Source organism: Denticeps clupeoides, chromosome 10 (genome assembly GCF_900700375.1).
Source record: "Denticeps clupeoides chromosome 10, fDenClu1.1, whole genome shotgun sequence".
Classification (NCBI taxonomy): domain Eukaryota; kingdom Metazoa; phylum Chordata; class Actinopteri; order Clupeiformes; family Denticipitidae; genus Denticeps; species Denticeps clupeoides.
Genome location: NC_041716.1, coordinates 13,351,618 through 13,369,263, shown reverse-complemented (window position 1 = coordinate 13,369,263; position 17,646 = coordinate 13,351,618). Strand labels below are relative to the sequence as shown.

The 17,646-nt window shown below is 46.2% G+C and overlaps 1 protein-coding gene across 1 annotated transcript in view; it reads right to left on the bottom strand.

The window, feature by feature from the left end:
• Positions 1-8,647, bottom strand: part of spen (spen family transcriptional repressor) — a 28,889-nt gene extending 20,242 nt beyond the window's left edge. Inside the window, exons 1-3 of the mRNA XM_028993305.1 lie at positions 8,307-8,647; positions 5,320-5,640; positions 1,587-2,231 (exon numbers count right to left, since the gene is read on the bottom strand). Coding sequence (XP_028849138.1) covers positions 1,587-2,231; positions 5,320-5,640; positions 8,307-8,389 — 1,049 coding nt within the window. The 5' untranslated portion in view covers positions 8,390-8,647. The remainder of the gene's footprint in view (positions 1-1,586; positions 2,232-5,319; positions 5,641-8,306) is intronic.
• Positions 8,648-17,646: the final 8,999 nt, after the last annotated feature.

Sequence of the window (17,646 nt, the reverse complement as noted above, 5' to 3'; positions counted from 1 at the left end):
CAACAGAATGTAGACTAGACCATAGGTGTAAGATACTGAGAGTAAAACCCAGCCATATGGAGGAGTTAAGTAATTGTTATTTGGAATGAGACCCAATGAAAAGATGTGTGCAAGATTAATCATGGGTTGGTGACTAATCCTAGTAATACTGAGCATAATGCACAGTATTCACTTCAAAGACTTAAATAGGGACCTATTTTAGTACTTTTATTATATTTATAAATTTTATCCATCAAAGAGTGAGACAGTCAATGACTGTTAACTCTCTCACCTATAATAAATATAACTCTCTCACCTACAATAAATTCTCACCACTCACCTAATGTTCATTCTGAAAATGAATTTGACTGGAGCAACATCGTAACTTCATGGTGTGACCATAACACTGCCACAAACAGAGGGATGAGTCAGAGCAAGAGAGCATTTTTTCACAAGTCAAGGCTAGAGAGGGCAAATACAGCAACCTATTCAAAAACGAGCAGTCAAGAGGTTTTTTTTAGCAGTTATAGGTGTTCAACAACATGAAGCTTAAGAAGAGACTTATTGGGCTACACTCTTGGACTACCTGACTGTAGAGGGGTGAATGTGGAGATTGTTGTGGACTACAAATACCTGGGCGTAGACATTGACTATAAACTGTACTGGTCTAAGAACTCTGGTCACATACAAGAAGGGACAAAATAGGCTGCAATTTTTTAAAGTCCATAACACCATGTTGTGAATGTTCTATGCTGTGATGCGCTGGGGTGGTAGCATGAAAGTGGTACACAGTAAGGAGCTTGACAAACTGAACAGGATAACTGGTTCTGTGGTGGGTGAAGACCTAAACAACATGGAAACTGTTTTGCTAAAGGAGAACATTGTCCAGACCTCAGTCCATCATGGACAATATAGATGTCCCAATACACCATGTGAACAAACTGACAAACTGACCTACTGCATTTAGACTCCTCCCTCAGTCACACATCCACACAATAATCGGTGCAATCACACTGCTTCTACTGTAAACTTATTTATTACAGGAAAAAAACTGACTGTGTGATAAATATAATTTGCTATGGCGTGCAACAGTCTTCTACGTGCAATTCTACAGGTTCTATTTAAACATATATATATATATTATATTGATTGTCTCTCTGTGTCCTTGTAGGTCGTGGCAGTCATTACATAAACAAATTCCAATTGATTGTGTCAAATCCTGCAAAATCTGCAATTTACCACAAACGTATTTTCAATCCTATTGGATCATTTTCACAAAACTCCATGTAAAGTCACAACTGTTCTGGTTTCCCATGTCTGACAACACTGCTGTCACCTCCACTCCTTTAGAATCAATAATATCCAACATGAAGAAGAGAGTCAAATTCCTTTTAGGGTTAGTCGCATCATTCGTCTCATAAAAGAGTTACTATCCTACACAGCTATACATTTCAGCTCGCAGTAGTGTTAAGATGCCTTTCTGTAATACTATATACTGTAATACCAACCAAAAGGGAACAAATTCACTGCAACATCAGCAGCCTCACTTGGTAACTGTAATTATATGGATGATTAGTGCACGTGTTGACGGGGTAATGACCACTCACCTTCCACTGCTGCTGCTGCTGCTACTGACCGAGTCCGAACTTGACGATCGGCTGTGGGAGCCTGAGCCACTGGGAGATCGTGGGGGCCGGGTTGTCTGATTAGCCAGTGTCTGGGGAGATGGGTTGTGGGAATGTGGATGCGGCGACCGGCTGCGGCTGTGATGGTACGGCCGGTCTCCCCTCCGGCCTCGGTCCTCACGATACAGGTCACGGTGCACAACGCTGGCCAAGGTGAAGGGCTCCCGCCCAGCCCGAGCCTCATAACGTGACTCCGCAGACTCAAACCGGCTTGGGCTCCGACTACGAGAGCCATAATACCCAGCGCCTACTGACGTGGAGAGCCCGCCTCCACAGCCTCCACCACCTCCACCACTCCCGCTGCTGCCTCCACTGACAGTGGCTGCAACCCCTGCCGTTCCAGTCACACCCCCCAAACTTCCTCCACTACTCCCCCCAGTAGACACCGTGCCTGCACCTCCTCCACCAAGGGCTCGGTCCCGCGGGTCACGATAATAGTCCGTGTCATAGTGCCGCTGGCGTTCGAAGCTGGTGCTGCTGCCGCTGCTGCTGCCACCGCCGCCACCGCTGCGATCATGATGTCCGTAGGCACTGTGGTCGTAGGCCCGTTCCCGGCTCTCACCAGCCCTGGGAAACAAGATGGGTGGAGGAAACGGAGAGAAGAGGACGCATTACTCGGTCTGTCTCACTTTTCCATGGAGTTCAAAGTCTAATTTCTGTAATCTGAATATTATGTAAGAAGTTCTCTGAGCCTAATTAACCATAGAATGGTGGACACTTGCACTGGGGAAGGATTTGATTAATAATATTAAATGAATGAATATAAAATCTCATGTAAAAGGGACCTTTCCCAATTTTTAAAATTCAGTTCTATGGGTCACTGGCTAGAACAAGATTTCTGGGTCTTTATTTATTACACACATGACGCTCACTATGATTAAACAAAGCTGATAAATGTGTATATTGCATTTGCATAGAATTCATGATCATTTCTTGGCCTCAAATTTGTGAAACATTGCACGAACTCTTCCAAATCCAAACTCTACTGAAGCCTCAAGCTGCATAGTACATTTCAGGATGAGCATATATTTCCAGAGAAAGGAAAGAACTTATGTCGTAAATCGTTTTTTTATGAAAATAGTGATCAACAACACACTAGGAGATTAGAGCAACAGAGTAAAGGAGATGCAGGAGGCTCTAAGTAAACGTAGGTCTGGCCATGCAACTGCAAAGCTCGATCTCTTTAACAGCATGGATGGACTGCAGAAATGCTGCAGACAACTGCTGAAGCGCCGAGGTCAGTGTGTGCCAGGGCAGAAACGGCACTCAACATGCAGGAGCGCACGCTGTTACTGAATAAGGCCACAAGGCAGAGCAGACATATTATCTGAAATAAATAATATGTGGGCACGCGCGCACTCACACAGACACACACACACAAAGTTTAATAAAAGATTGTTGTTTTTTTTATTTTCTGACATGGCATTATACTATTTTATTGCCAGACACCCCTGAACAGAACAATATGAAAACGGTATTTACTGTCGAGCCTGCCCACATAACGGCTCTCGAGGGCTCTTTGTACTAAGTAAGGATTTGGAGTGTATTGGGGTTTTTTTGGGGGTTTTTTTTTTTGTGGGGGGTGGTTTAAGTCACTTGAAAGCCTAAACTTTAAAATATTACAGAGCACCTTTCAAGAACACATTTAAAAAAACTAACTAACGTACGTTTTTTTTTTTTTACGTAATATGTCCAAACTCAAGCATGAGTTTGCTAGTCCAAATTTAGAGGCCAGTTAATGATTTCCTGAACTAGGCCCATGGATTTGATTTTGTTCTGAACAGTCCACAGTGTCCTCCTTCTGAGAGCGTGTGGGGTTGGGGGGTGAGATTTTTACGAAAACAACTTGCACGTAAATGCAGATGCCAACCGCCCGTATGGCCAGTTAACATGGTTAGTGGGTGAAGAAGAGAGAGACAGGGGTTCAAACTAGGGGTTAGAAAGGACAGCTAAAATACACATGGCAGAACATACCAACCTGTTCGGACAGCGGTAACCCGACCTACAATTCCAAATACAATCTAGGGAGACAAATTTGTGAGCAAAAATAAAAAACAAAAAAAGATTTGGGGGAAAAATTTGGATGTGCTTTTCTTTCTAAAAATGCTGAAAAAAAAAAAAAAAGGCTGTTGCAGCTGGCAGACAGTAATCCTGTTCTTGGAGGGGCTTCAGATGGCATCCAAAAAACATTATCCACAAAATTGTTGTAGATGAGAAAATGAAAATGCTGCAGTTCAGTGGATATCTTCAGTTGCAAAAAAAAAAAATGTGAATGACAAATGAGTCTAAATGAAAAGGAGGTAATCCGCTCTGCAACATCAGCATCCCATTCAGATGTCAGATATTAGTCTTCTGGTTCAGGTTTTTAAAATTCCCAACAGTTCGAAGAAAAAGAAATCCACATTTTCTCATCTAGAAATCCACAAAACAAGCGACGGTCGGCTGCAGAATTTGGGAAGCAGTGATATCTCTGGTTGAATAATCCAGTTTGAAAGTCTGAGTTAAGGTTTTTGCAAATCCCAAGGTCAGGAGAGATGAGCTTCGTTGCTGCGAACCCTTGGATGAGTTAGTCCAGATGTAGTGACAGGTTGGTGTTTTGAGAAAATATCCAAGATTCCCTCATCCGGAAAGCGTGTGGTTATTCCTTTGGTGAGGCTGGTGTGACCTTATCCACTTCACCCCCCTGCAATTTTAGCATCCACCAATTTCTGTTTTGTAGGATCCAAAAATGATCCTTCACCTTGTTCTGATGATGCTTGAGTCATTCTGTCGTTCTTGTACATCCATTAAAGTCTTGCACTCTCTCCAGAGTAAAAAAGAAAAAAAAAAGAAAAAAGAAACTCAAACTTGTTAAAAAAAAAGTAAATAAATAAAATAAAAGGTTTGCTCACAGGTGATGGAAGTAGTCTCCCAAAACATTTAACAGTAGAGCCGTTTTACTACACATATTCCCGAAGAAAGAAAGAAATGGAGGGAAAAAAAAAAAAAAAAAAAAAAAAAAGAAAAGAAAAGCAACCACGTTCACGAATGATCGATATCCATGTTTGATGAGTGTTAATCCGAATGGTGGAATATACATCCTGTGCTTTTTATCCAATGGATCCAGACCATGAAGGGAAATCTCTGTATACATACCACCCCATTTACAGAGATCCAAATAATAATTAATGGGTCATAAATGAATGAATGTAAAATTATTTTTTTTGACATTAATCCACCATGGGTACTGTACTCCAGAGCAGGTGATCCCGGGGCATGCCGCTGGAACAGAATCTGTCCTATATCCAAAAATCCCAGGACATCCGCACCATGCCCAGGAGTCTCCGCAAGTGGCATATCCAGTTCACACGGTGATTTACATTCAATGGAAAATCCCCAATAACAAATTCTGCTAATTAAGACCATCTAGAAAGCGTGCAAGTTGCACAAATTTGGTCTTTTCAAATTCGAAAAAAAAAAAAAAAAGTTTACAGATCCAGCTGCAGCTCAGCTGAAATAGGATGTCCTTCCACTTTTTCCTTCAATGGTTCTCATAGTTATGGTTTTATTAAATCCCTCAAATCTAACACATGAGGGAAATAAGCCTGGTAGAGTGTCACAATTCAGACAAGAAACAAAACGTCCCCCTGCAGTCAGAGAAACGAGGTCCACTTACCCGTCTAGTCTGCGTTCATACCGTCCCTCTCTGCTGTGGAGTGCTGCTGAGGGGCCATACACAGGGCCCCCAGCCCCCCTCGTGAACCCTGACACCTCCCGTGCTCGAGTGCCCAAGGGCAGGCTATCGTCCAGGCCTCGTGCCGCGCTGGGGATCGTGCCTGGTTCATTGTAATCGGTGCGCAGGTCTCTGTCCCCCATCTTGTTGACCGAATTATGAGCCTTCTGAGCACTCTTAATGTCCACAAAATCCACAAAGGCTGCAACTCCACCCTCAGATCCACGCTTTGGGAGGACCTTGACACTCTCCACACGTCCATACCTGCAACGGAAAGTATGAGAAAGGGAATACAGTCAGTCTGCACAGTCATGCAAAGACTCTTTCTCCCCAAATATACATGAATACATTAAGCTCTTGACTAGTCACAGATTTTATGATAGTATGTTTCATTTATTTTACTCTATTGCTCTTTAGATGCAAAGCTGTGATGTCTTTTGTGAGTCCAAGAATTCCATTACATGTAATGATGTTGCATACTTACACAAACAATAAAATGTGAAACTAACAAATGTTATCTGTGCTTAATGTGATGTTTCTTCATCTTGAAAACAGCCTAGAACATTCTGGTACCTTCTCACACAAAACAAGGTTTTTCACTTTTTAATGGCATCTCTCATTTTGACACCCGTCCCTGAGGTCGGCCAGCGTGTGGCTTTAGGCGTTGATCTCGGAAGGTTGGTGTCATGAAAGCAGAGCATGACTGCATAGGCAGACTCCTGGCCACGCCCCGCCCCGGGAGGCGCTTGGGGTCATGTGACAAAGCAGAGAGAGAGGGAGAGAGGGGGAGAGAGAGCGCCGTTCTCCCGCTGGCCGATGTTGCCAAGACCGCTGATTCGAAGTATCTTTGGAGCACCTTGCCCTGCTCCGTAAAATCCCTCACAAAGACCGGTGGCCTCGGGTTGGTAGCCTTTTATATTTATATATTTACTTACTTAATTTGATTTGAGAGACTGTATAGTGTTGTAGACTATGATATGTCATTGGTCGTTTTTTAGGACATGGTCTGTAATTTTAAAAGAAGGAAAACTCACAAATCAGTGACACACGTTCAGTTTGGGTTAAAATGTTGGTGATTCGTGTGGAAGAATGTGCTATTAAAATGAAGCCTGATTTTTTTCGTATTTATTTCGCATGATCTGGCAACACTTTCAGTCGTCAGTTAGAAGAGTGACAGAAAATGACGAAACGAACCACCGAGGAATTATACGTATAGATTTATTTAAACAAACAAATAAACTATGTGCTATTCCACTTTAAACCAGGTAATTCCAATGAGGCCATTCGGTGTGGCGTTAATCTTTTGTGACTGTGTGTATGTGCTCGTGTAGAAAACAAAAGTGACAGTTTCTGTATTTGTGGCAATTCGTGAAAGTGGGCTGACGCTCGTGGAACTCGTGGCTGCCTTCCCACATTTAACTAATTACAAATGAAAAAAAAATAAGAAAAAGAAAAAGATGCAAACACGAGCTAAACCGGTGCATGGGTGCGCTGGTGCTCGGGTGGCGTAAAACTCGCCAGCCTCCCACGCGGACTGACTGCTGCACAATCTCCGTCGCCATTTTACAAAAAGAAGAAAAGAAAAGAAAAGACAGAAAGAAGAAAAGGGAACTACTGACGCCGCTTTACTCGTCCCGCCGTGGCCCGTCTCCAGCGGTGGCTCCCCGCGCCTCGGCGGTGTAACAGTACCGCGGTCTCGGCCCGCACACGACGCGCGGCCATTTTCAATAAATGCAATAATAATAATAATAATAATAAAAAACACGTAAAACATACGTGCACACGAGCAGACTCTGCGTATCGGCGGATGAGTTTTACTCGGCAAGGCGACGCGCTTTATGTCGTTTTTTTTTTTTTGGCGCGCACGTCGAAATGTCTAAAATGTCAAAGCGCCGCCGCGGCCGATATATATATATATATATATAATGTTTTTAATCGACACGATCGGCCCGGTTTCGGACTTTGTCCCTCTACGTCTACCGTTCCACGGCAGAGCGATCTGCGCGGACACGGCGCGATTTCGCACCACGATTCCGACCGGAAAAAAAAAATAATAATAATAAATCACACGTTGAGAGGAAAATAGAGTTTTTAAAAAGAACATCATTAAGACAGACTAGGCAGCACGAACAGAAAACGAGCGTAACGAAGCACAAACGCCCGCAATTGTAACTTTTGTCGTTCGGGGCTTTAAAGGCGACCACTGGGCATCGGGGACCTGCACCATGTCTCGCTCTCTCTCCCCGCCCCACGACCGCATTTCTCCGGTGACAGACGTGCCGGGAAGGGTCTTCAGGCCAAGCCTGCAGCGAGTCACTTCTTCGCGGTACCCCTGCGCCACCCCTGCACATCCGCGTGGTGGTAAAAAAAAAAAAATACGAAATAAAAAACTACTTCCCCGAGAGTGTCGAGATCCGAGCGGTCGGTTCAGAAGTTGCACCTCCGTTCCGGTTTTTAACACCGCGACTGCGCGCCACGTTGTGCTACAACAGCCGGAGCGGATTCGGTCAAAAAAGCGTGCGGCGCGTTCAGCTTTTAGGAAGGAAGGACGCGCCATGTGCATGCTGCTTTCAACAACAACAAAAAAAGAAAGAACCATAAAGCACTTAGACACGGCGCAGATCGCCTGCAGAGCCCCGAAACGCGTAGATAAACCGGACCAGGACGTCTTTTTTTTAACACATGCTCCATATAAAACGACGGGAAGGAGACATCGGGGACAACATCGGGTCATAAACACGCCAGAATGATACGGGTCGCACGCAGGGCAGCCGCTGTGTTGTTGTCCGGCGCTGCCAGCATGGCGCGGCTGCTCTCCGGTTTCTCGGTACGTGGGTCTTCGGCGCTTCTAACGACCGGCCCCGCGGCCCGGGGCTCGGGCGGGAGCAGGCGGCCGCCCTTCTCGCGTAATCCGGTGTTTGTTTACTCACCGTTTAAAATGCTCAACGATCTTCTCCTCTCGGACATTTTCTGGCAAATTCCCCACCCATAGGTGTCTGGTTTCCCGGACCATGCTGCGAAACGTCTTCCCCCGACCATACAGGTGACCTTTTCACGTCGCTTTCTCTCTTAAAAAAAAAAAAAAAGTCCAGACCGGATGGCTGTGCACGCCGCAAAAAAAAATCCCGGGCGCCCGGTTACACCGTGAGCGCGGATGACCGACAGCTCGCGCCGACTCGAGCCCACCAGCGGACCTGCGCGCGCTCCCGCCCTCTCTCTCTCTCTCTCTCTCGCTGCTGTCGAGGAGCGCGCGCCCGTTCCCTCTCTCTCTCTCTCACGTCAGGAGCGCGCACCCGATCCCTCTCTCACGTCAGGAGCGCTCTCTCTCTCTCTCGCGCTCTCTCTCACATCAGGGGCGCGCGCCCGATCCCTCTCTCTCTCTCTCTCACGCCAGGAGCGCACACCCGATCCCTCTCTCTCTCACGTCAGGAGCGCGCTCTCTCACTCCCTCTCTCTCACATCAGGGGCGCGCGCCCGATCCCTCTCTCTCTCTCTCTCACGCCAGGAGCGCGCGCCCGATCCCTCTCTCTCTCTTCCTCTCTCTCTCTCTCACGCCAGGAGCGCGCGCCCGATCCCTCTCTCTCTCTTCCTCTCTCTCTCTCTCACGTCTGGAGCGCGCGCCCGATCCCCCTCTCTCTCTTCCTCTCTCTCTCTCTCACGCCAGGAGCGCGCGCCCGATCCCTCTCTCTCTCTCTCTCTCACGTCTGGAGCGCGCGAGGTTAAACGCTTCCCGGTGGAGCCCCGCGGCGCTTTTCAGCGATCCGGATCTCAGTTCAACTTGGGACAGCGTCGCTTTAACCCATGGAAAATTGAACACGACGGGTGTCGCTTCGTGAAAAAAAACGAAAAATAAACGAATTCATTAATTATACGTTCACTGCACGCTAGATGACTCCAGACCGATTTCTTTTTTCGATCCGATACAGAGGAAAATTCAGGTTGGTATCGGCGACACCGATACTTTATACAAAGTGTTTATCTCGGGTACTGAGCTACTCCATCACCAAACAGGCTGGGGTCACCCTTTCTGTGACGTCACGTCGATTCGTGAGGAGCAGTATTTATACCAATTGGTGCATGGTACAGAAATAGAAGAGCAAATATATACCATTGTGCTAATATCAATCCAGTACTGATACAAGCTTGGTATCGATGGTATTGATATTTGGGATCACTCATTTAAGGACATTTACATTTAAGGCATTTGGCGGATGCCCTTATCCAGAACGACTTACAATGTGCTCCCATGTTACCATCAATTCTGGTTCACTAGGACCCCCAACTATGAATACAATCTTTTTATTCACTCTTTTGTAGTTTCTATATAAGTAAGACAATAAGAAGGTTACAAGTTAATATTCTCTAAAGAGGAAGGTCTTGAGCTGGCGTTTGAAAGTGCTCAGTGACTGAGCTGTTCTGACCTCGAGGGGAAGTTCATTCCACCACCGAGGGGCCAAGACAGAGAAGAGTCTAGATGAGCGTCTTCCTTTTACCTTCAGAGATGGAGGGACCAGGCGAGCAGTACTGGAGGCTCGGAGTATACGAGGTGCAGTGTGAGGTGTAATAAGGGCTGTGAGGTAGGATGGTGCTACTCCATGTTTGGCTTTGTAGGCCAGCATCAGTATTTTAAACCTGATGTGTGTAGCTACTGGGGCAGTGGTGGTCTAGCGGTTAAGGAAGCGGGTAATCAGAAGGTTGCCGGTTTGAATCCCGATCCGCCAAGTTGCCACTGAGGTGCCACTGAGCAAAGCACCGTCCCCACACACTGCTCATGGCTGCACACTGCTCACTTAGGGTGATGGGTGAAATGCAGAGGATTGTGCTGTGCTGCTGTGTATCACATGTGACAATCACTTCACTTCTTCACAGTAATCCAAGGACTGAACCAGTAGCTGGGTTGACAAATAAGGACGGATTCGTCTGATATTGTAGAGAAGAAATCTACATGAGTGGGAAAGATTGCTGATGTGAGTCGAGAAGGAGAGTTGGTTGTCTATTGTTATTTCCAAGGTTGTAGAAGGAGAGAGCTGTGAGTTGTCCAGGTAAATAGCAAGATCCTGATGTGGTGAAGAATCTGCTGGAATTAATATTAGTTCAGTTTTGGTGGGATTGAGTTTGAGGAGATGGGCTGCCATTCAAGATGAGATGTCAGTAAGACATGCAGAGATTTTGGAAGGAGCATGTAGATCTGAGGGAGGAAAAGAGAAGATGAGTTGTGTGCCATCAGCATAGCAGTGGTAGGATAATCCATGTGAGTAAATGACCTCACCAAGTGATCTCGTGTAGAGGGAGAAAATGAGAGGACCTGTACTGAGCCTTGAGGGACACCAGTGGAGAGTCTATGTGAGGCAGAGGTGGATCCTTTCCAAGTCACTTCGTAAGATCGCTCATCAAGGTAGGAAGCAAACTACTGCCATGCTGAGCCACAAATTCCAAGCCTCTTCAGGATAGACAAGAGATTCTTGTGGTTAACTATGTTGAATGCGTCAGAGAGGTCAAGGAGAATAAGTACCAATGACATTTTTGCCGATTTGGCCGCATGTAGCTTCTCAGAAACAGCCAGAAGTGCCGTCTCAGTAGAATGAGCTGTTCTGGAGCCAGACTGGTTAGGATCCAAGAGGTTGTTCTGTGACACAGACACAGCCCTCAAGGATTTTAGAAAGAAATGAGAGCAGAGAAACTGGTCAGTAATTGTTGATATCTGTAGGATCAGCGGTGGGTAGGACAATCACTTCACTTTAGGATTGGAAGTACCCTGGCTGTTTTAAAGGCACGTGGTACATGGTCGGATGTGATTGAGCTTGAGTGTCTGTCTCTAGTGGTAAGGAGAAGAATGAATCAGAGGTTGGGAGATGCAGGAACATACAGATGAAGATACAGTAGAGTGAGTGTGAAGGTCAGGAAGTGGCGGTCAGAGATGTGAAGTGGAGTGGAAGGAAGGTTGGAAGTTGGAGAAGGACGACTGAAGACCAGGTCCAGGACATTCCCTCCTTTGTGTGTGGGAGAGATGTTGCTGTTGGTCAAGGAAAAAGAGTGGAGAAGGGGAAGAAGGATTGGAGTTTGACTAGTGGAAGGTTGAAGTCACCAGGGAGAGTGTCTAAGGAGAAAATGCTGAGCAGTGTCCAATTCACCAATAAAGGTCCAAAGTGACCCTGGAGTGTGATATGAGTCTTGAATTGAGCACTCATCCCAACTGAGGCAATCAGTGCAGGTTTTATGACCATGTCGTACTGACTATGGCATAAGAGTATGTAAGATTGTGCCATGCCTCTTTCTGCCAGGTAACATCAAATTGGAGTGGTTGAATACAGTGCTTTGTGTGGAGGGAGAAATAGTTTTTCTACACTCTCTTCTCCCACACCACATGGTCTTTTTTACAAGTACATAAGCCCCGTGCGCACGTCATTCTGGTCTTTTATTCATTCTCGCCTCCTCAGGATTATATTTGCAGAATCAAGTGCGTTGATACTGTTCAGTTCATGGCTGAAAAGGACCAAGGAGCTCCACACAAACTGTTTCATCACCACGCATCGGTATTTTCTCTGTTGGATTATCTGGTTTAAATCTTGGGATATGTACTCATCGCAAGACACAAGACCTTTTATCATCATTGTCATTTTATTGCAGAAGGTTGGTAATCAGAAGGTTGCTGGTTTTTTAATCTTTCAAATACCGAGCAATCAAGGTGCCACTGTAAAAAGTACCATCCCACACACTGCTCCCCGGTCATGGCTGCCCGCTGCTCACCAAGGGTGATGGTGTCACGTTCCTGACCTGAGCTAGGGGTCTAATAAACGTGACAAGGGTGTGGAGAGGAGGACGTCCACTGTTACACACACAACCAAACAAAGCCTACAAACAGTGCTTTTATTTACAGTGAGCTAACAGGTCTGTAATCAAACAGCAGACTCAGCACAGCTAACCAACATCAGTACAGCCTAAAGGAAGGGTTGTCCAGTGGGGATAACTCAAACACACACAAAGGTTAACAAAAAGGGCACATAAAGCTAACAGGTAATAACAACAAAGGGTCTATCACACAAAGCAGCAATACACACTAATGAGATCCCCAACAGAGCTCCTTGCAGATCTCCGTGGACCCTGGGGACCTCCCAAACACCATCCAAAGTCTCTTTATATAGGTGGTGGTGACCAATAGGCAGATGGTAGGTGGAGCTGGTAGACTTGAACTCACAAAGTCAACCTAAAAGAGACAGGACACAAAAACACAGCCAGCCACACAGAACACGTGGAAGCATACGTCCAGGGACGTAACAGATGGTTAAAAGCAGAAGACACATTTTGTTGTGTCACTGTGTGCTGTGCTGCAGTGTTTCACAATGACAATTTACTACATTTGTTACCAATCCACAAAGGTGCAAGAAAAGTGACAGTGCAAGATATGCCCATAGGGATAAAGTGCAGATGCATTACCAAAAAGACATACATGAATGAATGATAAACATATAAAAACCATACAGGGTGGAATATTATGTTGACAGGGGTGGAGGGTGGCGTGCTTTGTGTTCTGGTTCTTATGTTTTTCTTGTTTTTCTCCTTGAGGCTTATCCCACTAGCGAAATGGATTTAAGTGAAAGTGAAGTGATTGTCACATGTGATACACAACAGCACACAGTGCACACAGTGAAATTTGTCCTCTGCATTTATCCCATCACCCTGAGTGAGCAGTGGGCAGCCATGACAGGGGCCCGGGGAGCAGTGTGTGGGGACGGTGCTTTGCTCAGTGGCACCTCAGTGGCACCTTGGCGGATCGGGATTCGAACCGGCAACCTTCTGATTACGGGGCCGCTTCCTTAACCGCTACATTAGGTGCTACATGCCCTAATCTGATGGAGACTACAGATGGTCATACAACCTGCACCCATTACCTCAGTTGTCCCAACCCATGCCCTGGAGAGAGCATCGCAAGCAATGGGTCTCATTGCCAACCAGTGTGGCTCTGTCTTGGGCACGTTGGTGCAGGCCTGATGCCAGTTGTGGTTAGCCCAATCTCCTGTGCCAGAAGCATTAAGACATCTCCAATTGTCACAGGGAATATTTGGACCAGCTGCACAAGATACACTTGATTGGCGCATGTCCACTACAGTGTCTCGCTCTTGCCATGTGGGTACATACCCCCTATAGGTCAACTTCTGGGGCTTCCCATGTACCTCACCGTCAGAGCCCTCAACCTCCAGATGTAGTGGTGCCACACCACGTGTGGACACATTGCCTTCCACCTCCACATTGGCCTTCCCGGCCAATGCAGCTCTGCACTTTTGGGGCAGTGGTGGCCTAGTGGTTAAGGAAGCGGATCCGTAATCAGAAGGTTGCTGGTTCGAATCCTGATCTGCCAAGGTACCACTGAGGTGCCACTGAGCAAAGTACCATCCCCACACACTGCTCCCCGGGCGCCTGTCATGGCTGCCCACTGCTCACTCAGGGTGATGGGTTAAATGCAGAGGACAAATTTCACTGTGTGCACTGTGTGCTGTGCTGCTGTGTATCACGTGTGACAATCACTTCACTTTTTTTTTTTTTAAACATACACTCAGACACATTCACTGATGGCAGGAATTTCATGGACATCAATCATTGGACCTTAATAACATCCAACAAATGTCTACTGTCAACACTTACAACCAGTTACTGTCTGGACTTCCACTGCCGGCCTCCAATGCATTAAGAGGTATGATATTTACATTTACATTTACGGCATTTATCAGACGCCCTTATCCAGAGCGCATTACAATCAGTATTTTCAGGGAGCAACTTAGGGTTAAGTGTCTTGCTCAGGGAAAGCAGGACTTAAACTTGGGTTTTCTGGTTCATAGGCAAGTGTGTTACCCACTAGGCTATTACCACCCCATGGGGAACAGTGTGTGGGGACGGTGCTTTGCTCAGTGGAACCTCAGTGGCACTTTGGCAGATCGGGTTTCAAACCGGCAACCTTCTGATTACAGGGCCGCTTCCTTACCCGCTGGGCCACCACTGCCCAAAAATCTGTATCCATGCTCAAGGTGTATGTAGTGGCTTTGGATGAGGGTGATGCGCCTCACTTGGGTCCCATTGTTTGGTGGTGGCCTTCTTGAAGGGGGCATCACTGTGGCCCAATCCTTTACCAAAGGTGTTGTCACCGCAGTTTGTTAATTGGCCAACAAGGTTAATGGCAGTTCCGTGTCCAACAACACATTCGTCTTTAGTTATGTCTTTTTAGGTCTCTGCATTCGTACATTGATAGGACTGTGGGTTTTAGTTGTTTATTTGCTTCAGCTGTGCATGCAGGGGTTCTGCTCTGACTAGGCCACTCTTATAAGATTGTGTTGTAGAGGCAATTACCACAGCATACAGGGCCTCGGGGCACTAGACACATGCTCTGGCAACATCTTGGCAAGCCCTTAACGGTGTTCCACTTTCTGATAGCTGTGGTGCAGCTAAGCGGAGATCTCCCCTGTTCTTTTGCGCGGTTCTACAGGCTGAATGTGGCTCCACGAAATGTGTCCTCTGCTTTTAACCCATCACCCTTGGTGAGCAGTGGGCAGCCATGACAGGTGCCCGGGGAGCAGTGTGTGGGGACGGTGCCTTGCTCAGTGGCACCTTGGCGGATCGGGATTCAAACCGGCAACCTTCTGATTACGGGGCCGTAATCAGGAGGTTGGGCCACTGCTGCATTAGTTCTTTCAGCTATACCCCGGCAGGCTGGAGGGAAGAAAATAGAACACTGGGTAGATGTGTAACCGCGGTTCTATGAGTGGAAGAATGAATGGGCGAGAATGACCATGAGACTGGAATGACATGCGCACGGTGCTTATGTGTTCTGGGACACGTCATAGTTACGTGGTGACAACATTTTAATTCAATTCTCAATGAAATGCAGAAGCAAGCATTTCTCCACTAGCGCTTTCAGCACCGCACCTGTGGTCTTCCGCGGAGTCACGGTCACACGTCTAAACCACATTTAAAAATGACCAAGCGCGTCCCTGTTCTCCCAGAGGAAGGGCACCTCACGCCTCTTCACGAAATTACTAGCTGTGGATATTTTTCACTTTTATTTATTTATTTATTTATTTATACTCTGGATATTCCCCACAACCACCCGGACGAGATCACCCTTAAAACTACGAGTATAGCGGAGTATGAGCGTTTGTTGTTTCTTGTTACTCCTGGCAAGGCACCAGCAAACAGCGAGCAGTGTTTAAAGAACAACTGCTTCGCTGCTCACGCAGGAGTCAAGTGTAATATGATAAGTGTATGTAACCAGGAGCTGCACAGTCCTAAACATTTAAAGACAGCCGAGCATTGTTGGCACACCGACACGGACACATGCGCGCTTGCAATTTGCTTCCTGAGATCGGAGAACGGCACGCAAAGCGACACTGGGCGTGCTGTTTAATTATTAACAGCGGCGCAGCACGGGAGGTAGCCTGGTCCAAAAGTCCAGCGATAAGATCGAACCGTCATTGTGCGGTGATTACATGTAGCGCAGTTCTGCAAACCAGGTGACTTAAAAAGGTGGAAAACGCATCCGTAGACAAGGAGCGTTTGTTCTTTCTTATCTCTTATTCGATCGCTCCCTCACACACACACACACACACACACACACACTGGGAGATTGTCTTGTTGTTGTTTATCCACTGCGCATGCGCGAGAATGCGGCAAACCGCGGGCCGCAGTGACAGCGGCGCGCATGCGCACGGAACGCCCACGGCGGGACTCGACAGAGGGCGACTGTTGGAGAGGCTGCGGCGCCGAAACCTCTGGAAAGCGGTCCTCTGGTGCGGCGGGCGATGTCGCAACACGTGTCCCCTCACGTTCCACAATGATCAACAGACTAGCTCGACACAGGACCTGGACTTATTCGTGCCTCAGCAAAAAAAAAAAAAAAAAAAAGTATAAGGCGCCGGGAAGTGAAATGAAACTCTGTAACCAGAGTGGGACCTTCTGTTGTCGCCCTGTGATGGAACTAAAACTGCTGTCCTCCGCCAAGAGAGCAGCTCCCACGCCAAAGGCGAGGCCTTTAAACCTCGAAATGTCTACCGGGATTATGAAAAATGCGTGTTGTCGGCATTGTTTTGGGAACTATGTCGGAAGGATTTTACACGTCACGCCATGGATATAAAAAGCACGGCGCGCTCTTTGTTCTCGTGTGATTGTTGACAGCGAGGTGTATATAAGGTCTACAAAGCGTATTTAAGCGTAATTATCGTGCAGCATCGATTCGAGTTGTGTCGACCTTGATTTGCCAAAGTAAATTTTTTTTAATCCTATATTTTCTGTTTTTTTTTTTTTTTTCTACACCAGTGTAAATATCTCGACCTTAAAATGACGGTTTGTGACCATAAAAGATGGAATTCTGCTCCTTTGTGAAACCTTCGCTATTGTGTTTGTCAGTGTGTGTTTTTTTTCTTGTCAGACGCCATTTTGTCAAACACATTTGTTAGGCATCGAAGATTAGCGGTTGTAACGCTCCGGCCATTTTGTGTCGTGTGGCACGATTTTTTTAATGGCTCACACACTACGTATTTATTCTCAGCTCTCAGTCTGCCAGCGGTTTATGAGAAGGCATTTAAAGTGTCCGCCTTTACAATTAAAATGTCCAGCCAACATTCCCTGCGTGGTGAGGCGACGTTATTCTCCGCGCAGAATGTGTTGAGGGTAAAATAATAGTTTTTCAACCTGTCACCTCATCGGCCCCCACCATTTCTAAATACATGCACGTATATACAGTACAGGCCAAAAGTTTGGACACACCTTCTCATTCAATGTGTTTTCTTTATTTTCATGACCATGTACATAACAAAAAAAGGTGAAATAACTGAAAACATGTTTTATATTCTAGTTTCTTTGCTCTGATTACTGCTTTGCACACTCTTGGCATTCTCTCGATGAGCTTCAAGAGGTCGTCACCTGAAATGGTTCTCCAACAGTCTCCAAACAGAGGTGTTTAGCACTTGTTGGCCCCTTTACCTTCACTGCGGTCCAGCTCACCCCAAACCATCTCGATTGGGTTCAGGTCCGGTGACTCCACTTTTTGTTAAGTACATAACTCCACATGTGCTCATTCATAGTTTGGTAGATTCTCACTGAAGGCATCAAATGTAAATGGTCATGAAATTGAATGAGAAGGTGTCCAAACATTAGGCCTGTACTGTATGTATGTCTGTTTAAAAAAAGAAATCAGATTAGTGATCAAATATCAAATATTATTTACTTGTTACTATTACAATAAAGATATTCTGATTCAAATGCATAACAACAGGCTGCAGTTAA